This window comes from Drosophila rhopaloa, unplaced genomic scaffold (assembly GCF_018152115.1).
Source record: "Drosophila rhopaloa isolate 14029-0021.01 unplaced genomic scaffold, ASM1815211v1 contig_155, whole genome shotgun sequence".
Classification (NCBI taxonomy): domain Eukaryota; kingdom Metazoa; phylum Arthropoda; class Insecta; order Diptera; family Drosophilidae; genus Drosophila; species Drosophila rhopaloa.
This window is the reverse complement of record NW_025335034.1, coordinates 13,196,506-13,216,857: the sequence shown is the minus strand read 5'-3', so window position 1 is coordinate 13,216,857 and position 20,352 is coordinate 13,196,506. Positions and strand designations below refer to the sequence as shown.

The following is a 20,352-nucleotide window of genomic DNA, read 5'->3' as shown; positions in this document are numbered from 1 at the left end:
ATGCACAAATACTTAAAACTGTCATGCAGTCGTATGCTGAGAAAGATTTGCCTTTAATTTGGACATTTCAGCAAGACAATGATCCTAAACATACCAGTAAGGTGGCCAGGGAGTGGTTTATTAAAGAAAAAGTTTATGAAATGCAATGGCCAGCACAGTCCCCGGATTTAAATCCTATTGAAAACTTGTTGGGTGACATCGAGCGCTACGCATCGAAGAAGTCCCCGACTTCTAAGCTGCAGCTTTGGCAATTTGTGCAGGAGGCATGGAGATAGATTCCCCTCAAGCGTTGTCAAGGATTGGTGGACTCCGTGCCACGTAGGTTTGAGGCTGTGATAGCTAGTAAAGGCTATTCAACAAAATATTAGATCATAGACAAATTGTATTTCAGTAGGATTAGGTTATTTATAAGATATTTTGAAGTTGATTACATTTTTGTTAATTGTTTACTTTGACTGCTATTTCAATGAACAGCATAATATATACTTTTTTTTGTTGTTATTAGCTATATCTTCTAAAGTGTTTAAGTTACCCAAATGAAATAATTGTTTTATTATTAATAATTAAATACAATAAGACTTTATGAAAAATCTTGTTAACAAAGTAGTGTTTGTAATAGTATTTTTTAATCTTAAACGTGCAGGTCGTAAGCACTGCTATTTCGGTGAACACAGCTGTACATACATATGTATGTATATACTTTATTAGGTCGGAAATGTCTCCTTCACTGCGTTGCAATCTCTTGGCTGAAATTAGAATACCCTCTGCAAGAGTATACATAAAAACAATCCCGAAAACAAAGAAAGACTTCTGAGGCACAATAGAAGGTCATTATTTTGTTTTCATAGCTATTTTGTTAAAAATGAAAAATTAAATTAATTTATACATGTATGTACATATGTAAGTATGTAAATACTTAAAAATATGTAAATACATACCAAAATAACCAGTTTGTCAAGAAATACATTTTCTTGTATACCTAACACTATATTTGTTATTTGCAATTAACTTTCTTCATATACATTTTTGAGTTATGTCGCTAAAATTAGCTATGAACTCCATTTTCAAGTTCTTATCACTAAACGCTTCATGCCTAAAATACGTTTTGAACTTAGTGACATTGGATGAAAGCTTTGAGCTCGTCTTTTCATATGTATGCATGGGCACATCAAAACACATATGTACATGTATGTAATTATTTCATTTGCTTTGCGCTCTCGTTAACAAAAGTCACGAAGCTTTTTCCGTGTTCAGATCAACTGAAAAGGAACGATCCACATTTATTGAACAATAATTAGTAATAATCTGATTTAATTTCTCCGTAAATAAGAAGTCGGTAGGTAAATTAAAAAAAAAATTAATTAATTTTAATTTTTAACGAGTCAAAAAAAGCCAACCAAACGTTTCTACAAGAACCATTATAGTTAAAAGTTAAATGAAAGGAGATATTTATAAAGTAACCATCGGGTTAACAAGTGTTATTTATAAAATTAGTGTAATATTATTTTAAAGTTTTTTTTTAATATTACCATATATATTAATTACCAGTTTTTCATTGACCTTTTCAACGGCGCATATGTACATACATACATATATGTATTCATATAATGTGCATATGTACACATATTAAACTTTAAAAATGACATGCGTGTATTCCGAGCCCCTCAAAATACATACATTTGTATGTTTGCTAGTATATACATACATATATAACTAAATGAAGAAATTCTTTAAAAAAAAATGGTGCAGTTATAATTCCTATATAAGGCTAAGTAAAAGGATGGAGCATAGGAACTGTAAAAGTTGGGGGCATATTTTTTTTCTCAAGCCGAACGCAGAAAATTGTAAATATCTTCGAAAAAGTTTGTATTAAATATGTATGTACAGTATCTCAAGTAATTGTTTGCAAAATAAAAAATGTCATTCCGGTCAATTCAAGCTTAAATCGAAAATTTATTAACAAAAACAAGATTTATCACATTTATCGCCTAGTACTCAGATCGACAAACGAGTACGCTAGCGTAAAAACTTTAATCTTTCAAGTGTGACCAAAATTTCGAGAGTTCATCAGAATTAAGCGTGCTACGGTCGTATTGTCAATCAGCTGGGTTTGTTTTTTTAATTTACTGATAATTATTTGCTATTTTAAAGTTCCTAGCAGCACTTTTATTGTGTTTTTTCGTACATTTTTGACCTAAGAAACACTTTGCTCTGACAAGAGGCACCCCAGATAGTATTAATATTATTTTGTCCTCACATGTAAACTTCTGCAATCGACTTTTACTGGTTTTTTGATTTTTTCCGTCTATTTTTATTCTTTTCGCTAGGATTTACCCAAAGTTCATTTCAGCAGACTGGCAACGCCTAGAAATTTTCTGGTATTTTTTCGTCGATCTGAGTACCGAGGTGAAAAAAGCCTCACGAAAAGTGAACGCCAGCTGTTTGCCTCTCGCTCTCTCTCTTGAGTGGCGGACAGTTTTCGTCGATCTGAGTACTAGGCTTTAAAATTCGAATATCGTGTTAGCGGGAAAGAGCCGTTAAAATATATTATCAACTACCTTGGCCAGACAAGTCTGCCGCTGTACAAAGAAATTAAAAAACAATACAAATCAAATTTAGCAGTTGTTTTTTAATTTACTGATAATTATTTGTACTGATTCAATACGAACAATATGTATTCCGTATTCTAGACTCCAGAAGGGAGACCCATACTCCAGAATCGAACGGACTAGCGAAATAAATAAAGTTTTAGTGACATAAGGCTCATCGAATTCTTTTGACCACTTTTTAATAAGTCCAAGCACTCCTCTGGCTTTATTAACCATGGACGAAATGTGGTTTGAAAATTTTAGTTTAGGGTCCAAGAGAACGCCAAGATCGTTTACAAGAGATCCATTTAAGGAGATCAACTGGAAAAGCTAACAGGTCAAGTTTTTGAACAAGAAGTAAGTGATTTACAGAGTCAAATGCTTTACTAAAGTCAGTGTAAATGACGTCTGTTTGAAAACTACTATTGAAGCCTTTTATCACATACTAGCAGGGTGCCCGCAGCTTCGCTTGCGATGTCTTATGTTTGCATTATATCTGTCTCCATACAGGAAGCTCTTAAATATTAAGACAATATTTTTTAAATAGAGCAATTTATGCAATGTTTATATCGAATAATAAGATTAAAAACTACAAAAACGCATTTATATATGTACAAAATGCAATTATGCAAATTGGTATATCACAACTGCACATAATTAATAAATAACCAAATATTCATTTAAATGTAAATCATTTATGACTTTACTAATTAAGAATAGTAAAAAACAATACTAACTGGCATAACTCACCAAATTTTTAAGTTAACATCAGAGATATCAACAAATTTGCACATTCTATAGAAAAAATTAAAATTCCGAGAAAGGCGAACTAAAATAATAATATTATTGCTCACATACGGTTATACACCAAAATACACGGTTATGCAAATAAATTTTCCTATTAATTAGGCGAAGAGTAGGCTTTGATTAGAAGATAGCTAGAGCTTTGGTGAAACCATCAAATGAATCGTTAAAGCTTAAGGAAAAACTTTACCGAAGGAATTTTTGATACTCTGTTTAGAAGCGCCATGTTTCGACGTTTGAAGATATTTTTGGCTAAATTGTAATTTTAGAACGGGTGTTAAAAATAGTAAAAAGCCTTAAATCTAAGCGGTCAAATTTTTTAAACATTTATAATGTTTTAAGCTACTTTTTGGCGAAAACACGGATTCGATTGGTTAAACGGTTTAGAAAAGAAAATTTACCTTTTTTCCAATTGGAAGCAATTGGGGCCACTTGGGGAGCCCCAATAAATCTTAGCAAATCAGCTTAAAGTTATTAGAATGTAATAAAAATGCATATATATATCTTTAGCCAGTGGTTTTGGCTCTGCGTGGGTTCCCAGTTTTCTTACTGATAGCTTTATATATAGAGATGTAGTGAGCTCTAGAAGGTTTGTGATTGTGGATCTACGTTTAATAAATCCGTGTTGACACGGAGAAATGATTGATCTGCAAAGGTGCTGCAAATGAGGAGTAATGATTTTTTCAAAAAGCTTAGGAATAGCTGACAACTTAGAAATACCTCTGTAGTTACTGGCTTCTAACTTGTCACCCTTTTTGAAAAGAGGAATAACAAATGATTCCTTCCAAATATTTGGGAATTGTGAAGTTTCTAGTGATAAGGTAAACAACTTGTGAAGAGGATTGCACAGGGCCTTAGCGCAATACCTAAGCACGCAATAAACAGGCTTAATACGAAGAAGATCTAAAAGAAGAGAGTTTTCTGTTAAAGTGGGACAGAATATGAGGTTTGACTTGGATGTGGTGTAAGAATAAGGCTGTGATGAATCATCTAAAGTAGAGTAAGTCATTTGAAAAAATTGGGCAAATAAATCGGCTATTGCCTGATCTGTGGTTGCCGTCGTGTTTTCGCTTGGTGTTAACCAAGTTATAAAACTGTTTCGGGTCTTGAGAGAACTGGACCTTACAACGCTATAAGTAACTATTATAACACTGAGCATTAAGCCGCACTTAAATATCTAGTAAAAACAGATTGAGAACCGGTATTTTTATATTTCCTAAAAAGTTTGGACTTTACATTTCTTAAGTGTGTCAACACTTTGCTAAACCAAGGTAATGTATTGAAAATTGAAGGATAGTACCACGGAACACAGGAATTGAAAAATGAGTTTATTGCAGTGTAAAAAACATTAACTGCATCGGACATATTATTGCATAAGTAAAGATCAGACCAATTAAAGCCAGAAATAAAATTATTTAGCCTCAGAAAGTCTGCCTTGCGAAAACAATGTATTCGTTTGGATGATTTTTCTGATTTTTCTTCTATAACTCTACCCGTATCAAATGAAAGTTCGATTGTAGGGTGGTATGGATCTTCAGGTTGCGTGAGTGGTGCTACTCTGGACAGAAACACACCTTCAGGATTTGATACAAAACACAAATCAAGTGGCGACCTAAAGAATTTCGAACATGGTTTACTTGAGATAAAGATACGTCAAGCAGGCCGTCAATAAAATCATGCTGTGCTATAGATAGTAAGACATTCGATCTATCCTCAGTGGACCAGGTAACTCCAGGTATATCAAAATCACCTTGAAACACCAACTGATCCCTATCGGAAAGCTTATTTGCAACAGACTTAATAACGAAAAGGTGATTTAAATAATCAGGAAGTTCAGACAACGTCGGAATATATGATCAAGTTATGTATATAGAGCTACCAGGAAGCGATAACTTTACACAAACAAATTCAATGGTATTGAATTCATATAAAAATAACTCCTCAGGCGTGAGGTTTGAATCAACTCCAATTAAGACTCCATCACCCCGTCTAGAGGGACGGTCATACCTATATATTGTGTACTTACCTGGAAAAACAATAATATAAGATGCAAAGGAAAGGGTATCGGAATACAATTTAGTAAGCTTGATACGCAAACCTCTTGCATTCTGATAGGAAAGAAGGAGGTTAGAAGTTAGTTTTTTGATATTGGTACACTGGTTTGGCCTCGACTAGGAAGTTTTACTCTCACTTTTACAATCATATTATCCGGCCAAAAGTCGCCCGAGAATATGTCTTCAAACACAGTTATCTTTTCCACCTTTACACTAATACTGTCAGCTATAGTTTTGTCTTGTATATAAGACAATACATCAGAAGATGTTTGATCAGAGGAAAGCCGAGAAACAAAAATTTGTTTCTTTAGTGGAACCACTGAATGGGATTTTGGTGGAGCAGACATTGTTTCTGCAAAACCAACTTGAGCCGGATGTCCGGACTCAGTGGTCCCTTGTGGCGGTGTAGCTACATTTTGAGAGATAGGTGGATCCACTAATTGTGAAACCACTGCGGAAAAAGTCGTAATTCTTAGAAGTCCCTGGTTGCCTGCATTCTACTACGGATTGTTCGGATACCGATTTTTTTTAGCTGCTGATCTTAGCAACATTTAAGGGTTTGCTGCAATCAGCTGCTGATCCGCCAGAACGCACCGTTGTTCTTTTGATTGCGGTTACGGGGTTTTCCAGTTTTGCTGCTTACCACCAGCGGCTTTTCTGAGCTTAGGGGATAGCTTCCGACTATTAAACTGCGAATCCAGCGCAGAGAGGAGCCCCCTTTAGTTTGGTGCATGAACGATTTCATCTCGTTCGCAACCTCGACACAAGCATCACAACAGAAATGCAAATTGGGCCCCTTTGAGAGGTCGTAACTTGTCCGGCCAGTAAAACCGACGGATAAAATGAATATTGATCGATTAATTGAAAATTTCTATTTCAAATGAAAAATAAAATGTTTATAATAATGACTTATTTTAGTTCTTACAAGTTCTTATTTATCTTCGAAAACATCGTTTTGTGCCATTGTCGCTACTAAAATCGTATGGTGTCACCAAACAACATTGATTATATATTTTTGAGTTTAGACTGTCCAAATATTTGACACGCATTTTCTTGGAAGGTTATAATTTTTTATTTCACAAGAAAATATTTTAGTAATTATATAATTTGTAATAAATTGGAACTTTCAATAAGAAGTAAAACTTTTTTAAACATAATTTTACATATAAACACACATATAAAAAATGAGCAAATAAAATTAGGCCCTACGGATATAAAATGGTTTTTGTTTTTCTTAAATATATAATTTGTTGTTCATTTTTGGATCTTTTTTCTTTAATTAAGAAAAAATAAAGTTAAAATTTTGGGGTTTATTTTTTTTTTTGAGCGCAAATTTCTGTTCTCATTTGGTTTTGGATCAGGATTATAATGTAACTTAACATGGATTTTAATCTTCCAGGATCGGATCATAGTCTCTAGAATTATCCAGGAATTAGCCATACGTTTTTCTATTACTTTCATTACATATGGTCTCACTTTTATTGCTAGTCACGGCTTTGGAAAACTTAGACTTTGCCTCTTTTATGTGTTTGTGAAATTTTTCTTTATTAAAAAAAAGTTTCCATGTCTTTCCATGATTTATTTATGTCATGACTTGTGGGCAATGTTTTTAACAATTATTTTACAACTAAGATGTAATTCTATAAAAGTACCAAGTTACTTTATGGGATACAATGAGTAATTTGTGTTCTAAAATTTGCACAACTTTGATAATGTGGAATTTTCTCACTCTTAAATTACTGTCCGGTTAACGCCTGTTGATATCGTAAAAACTAGAAAAATAACAAGTTTTCTAACAAACAAAAAAAGCTGTCTTTTACAGAACTTAATGAAAAAATATTTTTATTATGAATTTTTAAAATTAGACAGGAATAAAAATTACAGTATTGGGAAAGTACTCTTGCAATTGTTACTAAAACTCAATATTTGACTGAAAATATAATACACTCTGTAAGGGTATATAAATAATAAAAAGTAAAATAATGTTGCATGAAATCGATATATAGTCGTTTGGTAAATTATATAATAATAATAATGAATATAAGGAGAATAGAATTTCTAGTTATTCTACTTGGCACATAAAGTAAAAGTCCTACCAAGCATCGTTGTACGGTTGGCTATGGAAAGTAAATTATTTTACTGTAGTAGACATTTTTATACCCGTTACTCGTAGAGTAAAAGGGTATATTGTATTCGTGCAAAAGTATGTAACAGGTAGAAGGAAGCGTTTCCGACCCTATAAAGTATATATATTCTTGTTCAGGATCACTAGCCGAGTCGATCTAGCCATGTCCGTCTGTCCGTCTCTCCGTCTGTCCGTCTCTCCGTCTGTCCGTCTGTCTTTCTGTCCGTATGAACGCTGAGATCTCGGAAACTATAAAAGCTACAAGATTGGCATTTTGCATGTAGATTTTGGGAGTTCCTACGCAGCGCAAGTTTGTTTCAAAATGGTGCCACGCCCCCTCTGACGCCCACAAGCCACATGCTGTGGCCACAGTTTTGATGCTATTATGAAAATTTTAATTGATATGTATTTGTTTCGTCAATACCTATCGATTGGCCTAATAAAAGTTAGCCACGCCCACTCTAACGCCCAAAAACCCATTAAACGCTTAGGCCTGGCTAGCGCCTACATTTGCAATAGCGCCATCTAACGGATGACTTTGGAACAGCTGAGTAACGGGTATCTAATAGTCGAGACACTTGACTATAGCGTTCTCTCTTGTTTGTACTGTTTCAATGCAATCAATATTCCGTACAATAAACCTCAGTCGGAAGACAAAGAGTTGCCATTTAGGGTATATGTCCCATATTTCAAATTGGCACGTTGCAATGTAATCCTAGCCGTTTAAATTTGGTACTTTATCCCGGTACCAGTTTGTATTGTAAGTCTATATATATATAAGCACTGGTAAATGACTTACAACTAAAGACAGACGTTAATAAATGAAGTAACATGAAGCGGACGAAGATGATTTATTTGTAAAACCGGGCTGTGTTAATAAATAAAATCTGTTTTTACTTGTAGCTTTCGCTTAAACTCGGACAAAAAATTAAGTTTGACTTGGATATGGCGTATGAATTAGACGAATTTGGAAGGAATGAAAAAGAATATGGGAAAACTGGGCAATAGATCGATAATGGCCGTAGAATAGCATCAAGTGATAGAATTGCTGGCTAATTTACGCTTAGTGCTTACAAATTTATAAAACTGTTTTGAATTTTATGAAAACTGGACCCTACAACGTGACATATAGCTTTTATAACAACGGGCGTTGAGCACGGTATAATTTGACCGAGCCCTTAGGTATCGAGAAAAGTCAGATTCTATCCCCAAATTTGAATTTATTGAAAAGTCTGAACCTAACATTTAGGTGGGACAACTCCTTATTAAACCGTGGAACTTAATTGAAAATAGACGGATAAATAACGAATAACAGAACACACAGATGAAAAAAGGAGTTTAATGCATTATAAAAGATATTAACGGCCTTAGCCATGTAAGTGCTTGAATAAAGTTCGGACTAGTCATAGCTGCTTATAAGAGTATTTAAACAAATAAAGTTTGCCTTACAAAAGCAGCGAATTCGTTTAACAGACTGTTTGGATTTTTTACTTAGCTCTGTAATTCTGCATCTACAGTTAGCTCTAGAGTTAGGGCAAAGACCAATATAAAATCTAAGATGCGTAACGCCCATACATTGGTTTTGCAATATGCAGTTCGTTTTTTGGTGGCGACGAAAATTCCGCTCTCTCCGCTCGCACAAAGTCGAAAGCGTAAAAATCTAAAAATAGAATTACACGAATAAGGAAGTGCGTATGTGTGCGTATTTGTTCGAGAAGACTATTTTCGTCCAGAAATCATTTCTGGACTAAGAAACTAATTGTGTGTCAAAAGAACTTCTATGATTGAACAGGATGATTATTTAAATTGCATTTATGTATATATGGCAATGAAGCTTGATGTAAAACTTTTTTATATACCTTAAAAATTAATATCTGCATATTAAATTCATAGTTTCGTTTTACATATTTAAATTAAAGCTAAAAACAAAACTTTTAAATCAAAACGTATAAAACTGCTTTATTAAATTAAAAAATTTTTCAATAAAGTTTAATAGATTTGAATATAATATGATTGTTAAACAAAAACAAAACGAACTATATTTAAATTGAATATATTTAAAGGATATTTAATTAAATATATTTCACTTTATTTTTTAATCCATGGCTAACTTTAAAATGGAAATATTAAATTTAATTTTTATTCAAATATGTTGGAAAAATAACCACGTGGTATAGTGGATTATCCCAGGCAAAGAATAACGCAGCGGCTTTGTAGTTAATAGTTTAATCGTTATAATAGAACTGAACTCGTGATTGTACGAGTATACACACTTAAGAACAAGAGCAGGCAGCGAGAGGAAAAAACATATGTTTTGAAGCTCGCTGTTCGATAACATACATTCTTGTTACGTATAAAGATATGGTTATCGAACAGATTATGTTGTGCTTACTGTTAAATACAATTTCAACACTTTTGCTTAAGCCATACATTATCTGCTCTATCGGAATCAACTAGTCCAAGGGCTCTAACAAATTTACAATGCTTTTGCTCACATAAACCTTTTGTTAACAAATCTGCAACATTTTCTTCTGTAAATACATGTTTTAAATTGATTTAATTGCTCTCAACTTTCTCTTACATAATGAAACTTTATGTCTATGTGTTTGGTACGCTTATGATGGATCGGGTTTCTTGCAATATGATGTACGCTGATGTTATCTCCGAAGATAGTAATTGGCTCCACGTTTGGCCAACCCATATCCCCCAGTAATCTTCTAAGGTATATCGCCTCTCTAGCTGCAGTTGAAAGGGCAATATATTCTGCTTCTGTGCTGCTTAAAGCAATGACGCTCTGCTTGGTTGAAGACCATGAGAACGCAGCGCCAGCCGGGAAGAAAGCGTATCCAGAGTAGGACTTCCGGTCCAGTTGGTCGTTCGCCCTATCCGCGTCTGCAAATCCTATTACTGATCCTCCAGACTTCTTGTAGACATTACTCAAGTTTAATGTCCCGGCTAAATATCGGAACAAGTGTTTAGCTGCAGTCTCGTGTTCGATATGCGGATCAGTGTTACGTTAGGATAGCTTGCTAGGGCATGTACGATATCAGGTCGGCTCAGAACGGCTAAATACATGAGAGAACCGATTAATGATTGGTACTTAGGGATATTTACCTTAACGCAGTTCTTATCCTTGCAGCTGATATGGAATCCAGTGTCTAGCGGTGTTGCAGCCGGTCGGCATGCTGTCATGCCATACTGATTCAACAAGCAGTGAATGTATATCTGTTGGGGATATGGGTTGGCCAAACGTGGAGCCAATTACTATCTTCGGAGATATATTTGAGGACTATAATTTTTCTTGGCAAACTCACCTTCAAAAAATTTGACATCTCGTCGCTCAATTATACTTCTGGTCCCTGGATCATACAGCCGGTAGGCTTTTGCTGAATGAGAATATCCAACGAAAATGTACTCTTTTCCTTTTGGTTTGAATTTTCCTCGTGACGTTTTGTCCAGGGCAAATGCTCGTGAGCCGAAAATCCTGAGATGAAGGTAAACGCTTGTTCCACATCTCGAATGGTGTTTTTCCTATTCCTTAAATAGGCAGCTGTTTAAACGGCTTCAGCCCACAAAAATTCATCTAGATTTGCATGAATTAGCAAACTTTTTGCCATCTCTACGATGGTGCGGTTAGCCCGTTCAGCGACACCGTTTTGCTGGGGTGTATAGGGTACTGCCAATTGCCGTTTAATTCCGCCAGAGTTAAGAAATTCTGTGAATTCATCATTGACGTACTCCTTGCCATTATCGCTCCTCAACTGTTTGATTTTTCTTTCTTTTCGACATTCCACGTAGTTCTTGAACAGCTTAAACTTCTGCAGTACCTCATTTTTTGCATGCATGAAGTAAACATGGATTTTTCTAGAATGATCATCTATGAATGTAACGAAGTAGCGGTTCCCGGCCAATGATTTCACATTCATGGGCCCGCAGACATCTGAGTGAATTAATTCCAACACGCTTGTTGAAATCATGTCTGATCTTTGTGGGTGTGGTAGCGCACATATCTTCGAAATGTTACATGTATCGCAGCTAATGTTTGTTGGCACATGTTGAATATTAATCCCTTTCACTAGATTCTGAGCTGCTATTTGTTTTAAACTCTGAAAGTTTAAGTAGCGGAACCGATCGTGCCATTTCGTTACTAATGTATTTTCTTTTGCCATACAAACAATATTTCTGTGCGAACTCATTTCGAATAAATACAAATTATTCCGCTGCTTAGCTTGTAGAATAATGTTGCCTTTTTCATCTTTGATAACAGCTTTGTATTTATCGAATACTGTGAATTTACCGTAAGCAGCGGCTTGGCTTACTGACAAAAAATTCATGTGCAACGTTGGAACGAACAACACCTCCTCCAACTGTATGTTTACGTTTTCTGCGCAGAACATAACTGTGCCAAAACCCGAAGATTCTATATACTCTTCCGTCGCAAGCATTATCTGTGATTTCTTTTCTATAAATGTACTAAATAAGTTTTTATTGCAGCACATATGAGACGTCGCACCAGAATCAAGACACCATACAAATTCGTTTTGTTTACACACACTGATATGCAATCTCTGGCGCGATGGCCGATTTTTCTGCACTTGTAACATTTTCCATTAAACTGAATTTTTTCGTACTGCTTTTCGTCTTTGCTGTCTTTTCCGCGACTTTTGAAAACTGTACTCTTACTTTGTAAGTTTCTGTGTGCATATACCGCTTGATCAGTACGTTCTCTCCTATCTCTCTCTTCTTTTCTCGCTCCTTCTTCTAAAAGCTTTACCTTAACTGTGTCGAAGCAAGGTAACTTGTCCCGAGTTTCGATTGCTACGACGAAACTCTCCCAATTACTTGGCAAATTGGACAATATCATGATGACCTTCAAATCATCTTGGATACGTATATCAAGTTCGGCGAACTTATCGGTAGTTTCCGTAAATGCGTTTATATAACTGTTGACACTATGCAGATTTAGACCCAAGAGTTTTTGATAGAGCTGTACCTTTTTGGCTGGACTGCCAGATGCATGAATCTCTCGAAGTTTCCTCCATTCCGTGTATGCACTTGAGCAGTGCTTAATATGCATCAACTGTGTCGGCTTCACGTTTAGGATCAGGGACGCCAGCACCTTCTGGTCAATAATTTCCCAAGTGGCACACTCCGCCTTGTCTAGGGGCTTGGTAATGCCTCCACTTGCAACACTCCACAAATCCTGGGTGACTAGTAAGCTCCGCATCGATATCGACCATACGTCATAGTTGTCTTCTCCAAATTTTTCTATTTGAGCAGACACACTCATTTTGTTAACGAACCACACTTCACAATTTATTGGCGTTTAACAAAAATGTACAGTTTTTTGAGTTCTCGAGATGACTTTGTCGAATCTCTGTATTTAAACTATTATATATTGCCGGTTTTCTGGGCCCATAATCTTTGTTGGAAAAATAACCACGTGGTATAGTGGATTATCCCAGGCAAAGAATAACGCAGCGGCTTTGTAGTTAATAGTTTAATCGTTATAGTAGAACTGAACTCGTGATTGTACGAGTATACACACTTAAGAACAAGAGTAGGCAGCGAGAGGAAAAAACATTTGTTTTGAAGCTCGCTGTTTGATAACATACATTCTTGTTACGTATAAAGATATGGTTACCGAACAGATTATGTTATGCTTACTGTTAAATACAATTTCAACAAAATATATTAAACTTTGATTTAATGACTTAAAATATTTTAAGTAAATATGAATAACATCATATCTAATATTATCAATCTGCATTTAAATCTATTCTTATTTAGTCAAGCAGTTTTATTTGTTTTGTGTTAAAAGGTATGTTTTTATAATTAATTTAAATATTTAAAACGAAACATTTAATTTGATACGCAGATATTAATTTTTTTTTATCCATCGTTTTTTTTGTATACCTAATAAATATTTAAAGCTAATATTATTATTTTATAATATGTTAAACTATTTATAATAACACGAATTGAATGCTTAATTATAAAACTAAGCTACAGGATATATATGTTATATTTTTTAGAATGTTTTTTCGGTGCCATTTTTTTTTATTTTTCCCCTTTGGGTTTCTCTTTTTTCTAAATAATTAAAATAGTTAATTTACAAATATTTATATAAATTTAATTTATATTATGATAATAATTTTATATAATGTTATTATAATACGTATAATATAAAAATAGCACATATTTTTTAATCCATATATTTAAAATACCATAAATATAAAAATTCTAAAAATCGTTCACACGTCGCATGCTGAATTCCCTAATGACAATTATTCCAATGTGAAGTCATGTATGAAATAAATTATGTTTTTTTTTATACTTAGATATATTTGGTCATTACTAAAAAATATACATTCGAATAATTAGTAAATACATAAAATAAATATAAAGGCAATACAAAATAAGTATTATTAATAATATTATAATTTTAAAATAAATAGTATATTTCGACAGCGCGCTGCAGCGAATTTCTTCGCTTGTGAATACATGTGCACACATACATTCGTCGGCTGTCGCAGTATGCGTGCAGAAGAGCGGCTGGCTTTAGAGCGCTCTCTCGCTGGCTTTTGGGCAGAGAGCGAAAAGCCAGTTGAAAAGCCAGCACAAAAAATTCGTGTGCAAAAAAATCGTATGGCGTTACGCATCTTAGAGTTTATATTGGTCTTTGGTTAGGGGATAGGGATCCTCCGTGTGACGTGTTAGTGCTCCAAAGTTCTTTAATGATATTTTCAATTTCCCCTGAACTATTCTTTTTCTCTTAGCTTCGTGCTCTTTTACGAATATGCCCTCGAGCCAGAAACTGACGGAACACACTGATGCAAAATGAGAACAAGGAATACCAATCTTAAATGATGATGAAAATTTAAATTGTTGAACCTTCAAGTCATTAACTTGGACTTTGTTACCGAAATATGATGCACTCATTGAAGTAGTAGCCACTCCTCTTATCGATGACATCGCGAACAAGGCATTTTGCATGATAAATTTTATCACATGTATGGCAGGGAATACTCTGCTATCCAGCCAAGATAACTTTTCTGCAGTTTTCAACGAACAGAATACCATTATGACAACATAGAGTAAGAATGTATATAGAGGTTTCATTTGCTCTGCCCGCACCTCTATTGCTGGACTGGTTGCTCTTATTGCTAAGGATTGGTGCGAGAATTCCATATACTTACCCATGCCCATGCTTGTACTTCGCACATGTTACGGGTGGTGAGAAACCGAAGTTAGCTTAGAACATGGCTCTCAGCAGAGCTTTGGCAGAGGTGCGGCAGAGCAAATGAAACCCCTATATAGATTCTTACTCTATGTCTATACAGATTCTTACTCTATGCCCGCACTGTGGCCAACAAAAAGTGAGGTGTATAAGAACAAAAACATGCGGAACTAAGGATGGGAAATACTATTAAATAAATATTAATATTATATTATTAATATAATACTATTAAAAAAATGGATTAAGTATAATCCGCTGACATGCTTAATCTGAAAATTGTTTGTCAATGAATGTTCGCCAAAAAGTTCGCGCTCATTGGTGGGCAAATGAAATTCTTGTGCGACGAAAAGTTGGACGAACAAAATCGTCTGTGGATGGTCGGCTTTAACTCCGATATTAGACATCTCTGAACGGGATAGACAATAAATGTGTGTTGCCGTACCAACAACTCCGTAACGATGTTCTACTCCTCAGAGATAAATTCAGAGAGGTAGAGAGAGAGAGATGTTACCGTTGGAGTGAAAAGTCGTTCCAACAGCGTCCGACGACGAAGATAAAAAACTTAAAAGGGAGGCAATAGAAAAAAAATACGACAAACCAGCACCGAAATATTGTTTAAAACGTTAAACAGTCACGTGTATAGTCTATGCTTATGTATGGGTTTCGGTTATAACTTTTTATACTAAGTTTTTGTTTATTTCTGTGTTCAATAAGTAGATAAGAACTTTGAGGAAGTACACACGAATTTATAAAAAATTGTATTAACACCAAACGTCGTTTTGGTTTAAACCTTCTTGTTCGACAAAGATGTCCTAAAGACGCCAAAGAAGTCGTGGCTAACGGTATCGAACTCATAGCTAGATAGTTGGAACGAATAAGTCTGGACTGTGTATTCCCTTGTGCTGGTATATGCATATCTTGAGGGAGGGTGGGTCCACTAATTGTGAAAACACAGCGGATTAAACTGAATTTTTAAAAGTCACAAGTTGCACACACTCCGCAGGGGGATACCTAATCTTTTTTAGCTGCTGATCGTAGCAACATTTGAGGAGATTCCGCCACCATCGCTTTTTTTAGCGCTTAGGAGACTCATCAAAAAGCTTACGGCCATTAAACTGCGAGTCCAGCGCAGAGAGGAGGTCATCAGCTAAGCGTTTTTAGAGCTACTCTATATTTGTTCACAACCAACAAGCCATGTTTGACTAGTCTGGCCTGATTACCACACTGCATTTTTGCAGTAACAGACCAAATTATTATTAAAAATTTTATTCGGATCAGCGAGCAATTGTTAGTACCACAAGAGCGCAGACACTGCACGCTTAGAACTTTTTACTTAGTGGGGAGACAGAAGGAGCGAGATATCGGGAACGTAATGCAGTTAATGTTCGCGAACCGAACCAAATATTAAAGTTATACAATATGTGACCGATTTTATACAAATTAAGATATGCCCACCAATGGGTTAATACGAAAGACACGACCGTTCACAAAGTCATCGAAGATCAATTATTTTATTTTTTGATAATTTTTTATTATGCTTAAAGAAAAAAATCTTTTAACTTTCTTCTAAACTTAAAATGTTTTTAAAATTTTAAGAAATAGTAAAAATGTTGTTTTTGCTAAAAAGTCTTGAATTTGAATTTAAATTAATATCACAAGAAAATTTATTTAAAAACAATTTTAACAATTTGAAGACTTAAAAACTACTATACTATAGAAACAAAAAAAATCTGTACTAGGAGTTAACAGTATTTAATCTAGGGTCAAGTTAATAATTACTGCGAGCCTTACGAAATTCATAAATGCGAATCGTTTTTTGTTAATTTGGTTTCAAATTGAATTAATTATATTTGACACCGGCATCTTTTGGAAAATTAATGAAAACGTATTCAAAGTTTAAAAACATTTTAACAATGAAAACTTACAAAGAAATTAACTATTTCGTTGTTTTATTTTGCAGATTGCCATGACTGGCCTTACAAATTATTGGCTCGCAATATGTACGATTTTAACATTGAGTCCATGCACCCCTGTTCCTCAGCAGAACTTGAACGCACAGAAACACATTGAAGAAATATTTAGCACTAATCCCAGTAGTCGTCCTGAGAAACAAAATAGCGGAATCGGATTGGTTGTTACACCTGATCCTATAGATCCTTTAAGTATACAGTCAAATTTTAACTCCATAAGTGGCAAAACTGCACAGTGCAATTGCGTGCCCTATTACAAATGCGACCCATCAACGACTAGTGTGACAGAAGACGGTTCGTTTGACGGATTCGGCGAAATAGATATTCGTTTTGACGCTGATGATCCGATCTGTCCTTCATCTGTAGACGTGTGTTGTGCTGATAATAGGACGCGTAATGAGACCTTAAATCCCAAGCCTTTGGATCAAAGACCGAACCAACCAAAAGGTTGCGGTGTTCGCAACACGGGTGGACTAGATTTTACTCTATCGGGAGTCACGCAAAATGAAGCTGGATTTGGCGAGTTTCCATGGACGGTTGCGTTATTGCATTCTGGAAATTTAAGCTATTTTTGTGCTGGATCGCTTATACATCAACAGGTGGTTTTGACAGCCGTGCACTGTGTTGAGAGTCACACATCAGGAACCTTTACGGTCCGTGCTGGGGAGTGGGACTCACAAACAACGAAAGAGCGTCTACCTTATCAAGAAAGAACGGTGCAAAGAGTAATCAACCATCCACAATTTAAAAGCAGAAACGTAGCTTACGATTTTGCACTTGTTATTCTAAGTCAAGCACTTAACTTAGATGATCACATTAATGTTATATGTTTACCACAACAAGAAGCTGTTCCGGCACCCGCCATCACATGCTTTTCCACTGGCTGGGGAAAGGATGTATTTGGTTCTTTAGGAAAATATAGCGTCATAATGAAACGTGTGCCTTTGCCCGTTGTGGACTTTAATTCTTGTCAAGCCCGACTTAGAAGCACTCGACTTGGACCTAAGTTTGCATTGGATAGGTCTTTTATATGCGCGGGAGGTCAGCGTGGCATTGATACTTGTCAAGGCGATGGTGGAGCCCCTCTAGCTTGTCCTATTGGAATATCATCTAACAATCGATATCAGCAGAGTGGTATTGTTGCTTGGGGGATTGGATGCAACGATGAAGTGCCAGCAGCTTATGCTAACGTAGCCTTGGTACGGGATTGGATTGACCAGCAAATGTTAGCCAATGGTTTCGAAACTAGTGTCTATACTGCTTAACTTGTGCCCAACCAATAACAAATAATAAAAGAAATATACATAAAGATGCAAAATGTTTGTTTGAATAAATATTATAAATATATTTAAATAATTAGTTTATTCCCTGGTGTTGTTTTATTAATACTATTATTATAAACATTTAAGAGATTTTATAATGGGGCAAAGCATTCATAATTGTTACTAATACATTTTTGCTTCAAAGGTGACGTTTTTGATGTTTTCAAAAGTCAATAGAACATGGGCCAGGAAAGGGGCTTACTGATGGTAAGACTCTGTACAGATATAGCTTAGTTAACAAAACCCTAATGTACCAGGGCTTTGTACATGCACTTTAAGATCCAGTGGGAATGGCTAGTTACTTATTTGTTTGAGCTACTGGAATGGGTGACTAAGTAAAGTCTACTCTTAAACAACAAAAAAAAAACACACGAGCATAATTTTGTTTTTAAAATGTTCGTGTGTTTTCTTATGTTGCAGCAACCATCACAAAACGCTTATGGCGGTAAATCGCCTTGTATTACTTGAACCTGTATATGCATGACTCTTTTTGTCTCTATTTAGGTTACAAACGTTTTATTTGCTTTTTATTTTTATTGAAAACTAAAGACAAGATGAATAAGCTTTACCGAGCCTTAACAGTTGCCTGTCTATACCAGCAGCACCGTAAATTAAAGTCTGTTTGCATTTGAAATGAGTATTCTGGTTTTTCTAGTAAAGTAAAATGAATTTGAGTTTTTCCCAGATTATTTTTTTTAACTTTATTTAATTATAATTTTTTTTTGTACCGTTTATTGTTTAGGGTAAAAATAAGTGCCTTTGCTCAAAGTTTATGGGAAGCCTACGGAATTACGTTAAAAATGTTTAACCCATTTATTAAGTTTAAATTAGTTTTAAAGAATACTTTTATAATATTTACGTAAAATAAGTAGGTCTCGCTAGTAGGTAAGGGATAATATTCATTTATTTTAAATGGAAACGTATGGCCAAGGATGGGTTTCTCGAAAAGTTTGTGAATATAATGTATGACAGTCTCTGAAAAATTAGATAGTTTTCTAATTTACAAAAGACCGAAAACTTATAGTGGCTTAAATTTTTAATTGCAAAAAAACGAACGAAAGCGAAAAGAATAAAGTCTCTACGGCTCAATTCAATTTCAACAATTATTTAGACAAATTACTTAGAGCCTAGCTAAACGAAGGTTGGCGAAGACGGGGCAACTTCGCCGAGAGCGAGAGAGAACTTTATTGTGCTCCCGCCTTCGCCCTAAACTAACTTACACTATGCTTCAATTTTTAACAATTTCATGAAAACTTCATAACTTGAGCCAACACCGGCCCCGTTGAACACCCATCGGGCTTCAACAGACTGGAAGCGGCGCTAACTTGTGAATGGCTCCCGAAAAATGCCTTCTCCGCTAAACCTGACGTCGACGATCCTGAACATGCCGTCCTCCCCTGCGTGCTTGGTGACTATTCTCCCGAGGAGCCATTGTTGGGTCGGCAGGTTGTCCTCGGCCACGATGACGAGGTCTCCCTCGAGGATGTTCGGCTGCTGCTGGTGCCCCTTGCCCCGAATTTGCAGGCCCAGGACATATTCCCGGGACCATCGTCGCCAGAACGTTTGCCTGACGAGACAAGCTGCTATCGCCGCAAGCAACTGAGACCCTTCTGGTCCGGGGTCCGGAGTGCTGGTGTGCTGGTGTGGCGAGCAGTGGCCCGCCTGTCAGGAGTCAGCTCCTCTCCGTCGCTTGGGTCTGTGTTGATCGTTCCGAGCGGACGGGAGTTCATCACGGCCTCGATTCCCCCGAGGACTGTCCCCAGGTCTTCTGCGCTTAGGAGCGCGCTGCTCACCGCCCGTAGGAGTATGTACTTGGCAGTTTGCGGAGCCCGTGGACAGAAGTTCGCATCCGCTTTCTGACGCGAATTCGTGTATCTCGTCGGCTTTCTCCTCTATTCTATCTCGAAGGGCCTGGAAGTGGCGACTCATTGTCGCAATGGACATCCTCGGCGCCCAACGAACCTTTGATAAGCCAATCTGAAACAACTTCTAGCTGAACCGCTTTGGACGCAAAACAAACGAAGAGCGCAATGTAGGACTTTACGGAGGCCTACTACGAATTTTCAATGTCGTATAGACAGGGCCACAAAAATCGACGCCACATATAGCAAATGGGCGGAGAGCACGGAGACGATCTGCGGGTAAATTTCCCATAATTTGTGTCATTAGTCGAGGCTTACACTTAAAGCAGCGTATGCATGATCGAACTATCTGACTGCAGACCTCCTGAGCGTTTACGATCCAAATAC

At 35.9% G+C, this 20,352-nt stretch overlaps 1 protein-coding gene and 1 long non-coding RNA gene across 4 annotated transcripts; one reads left to right on the top strand and one right to left on the bottom strand.

The window, feature by feature from the left end:
• Positions 1-364: 364 nt before the first annotated feature.
• LOC108039520 lies at positions 365-1,168 on the bottom strand. Its single transcript, XR_001769018.2, has 2 exons — positions 939-1,168; positions 365-848 (listed from the first exon to the last, which is right to left on the bottom strand). It is a non-coding gene; the product is annotated as an uncharacterized LOC108039520 (long non-coding RNA).
• LOC108037264 (phenoloxidase-activating factor 2) lies at positions 811-18,099 on the top strand. Of its 3 annotated transcripts, none has more exons than XM_044457065.1 (2): positions 811-827; positions 16,772-18,099. In XM_044457065.1, exon 2 carries the CDS (start codon positions 16,778-16,780, stop codon positions 18,044-18,046), a length of 1,269 nt encoding a protein of 422 aa, XP_044313000.1. In that variant the 5' UTR covers positions 811-827; positions 16,772-16,777; the 3' UTR covers positions 18,047-18,099. The 3 variants fall into 3 exon arrangements, with proteins under 3 accessions (XP_044313000.1, XP_044312998.1, XP_044312999.1); XM_044457063.1 differs by lacking the exon at positions 811-827 and adding an exon at positions 1,206-1,336; XM_044457064.1 differs by lacking the exon at positions 811-827 and adding an exon at positions 1,206-1,340.
• Positions 18,100-20,352: the final 2,253 nt, after the last annotated feature.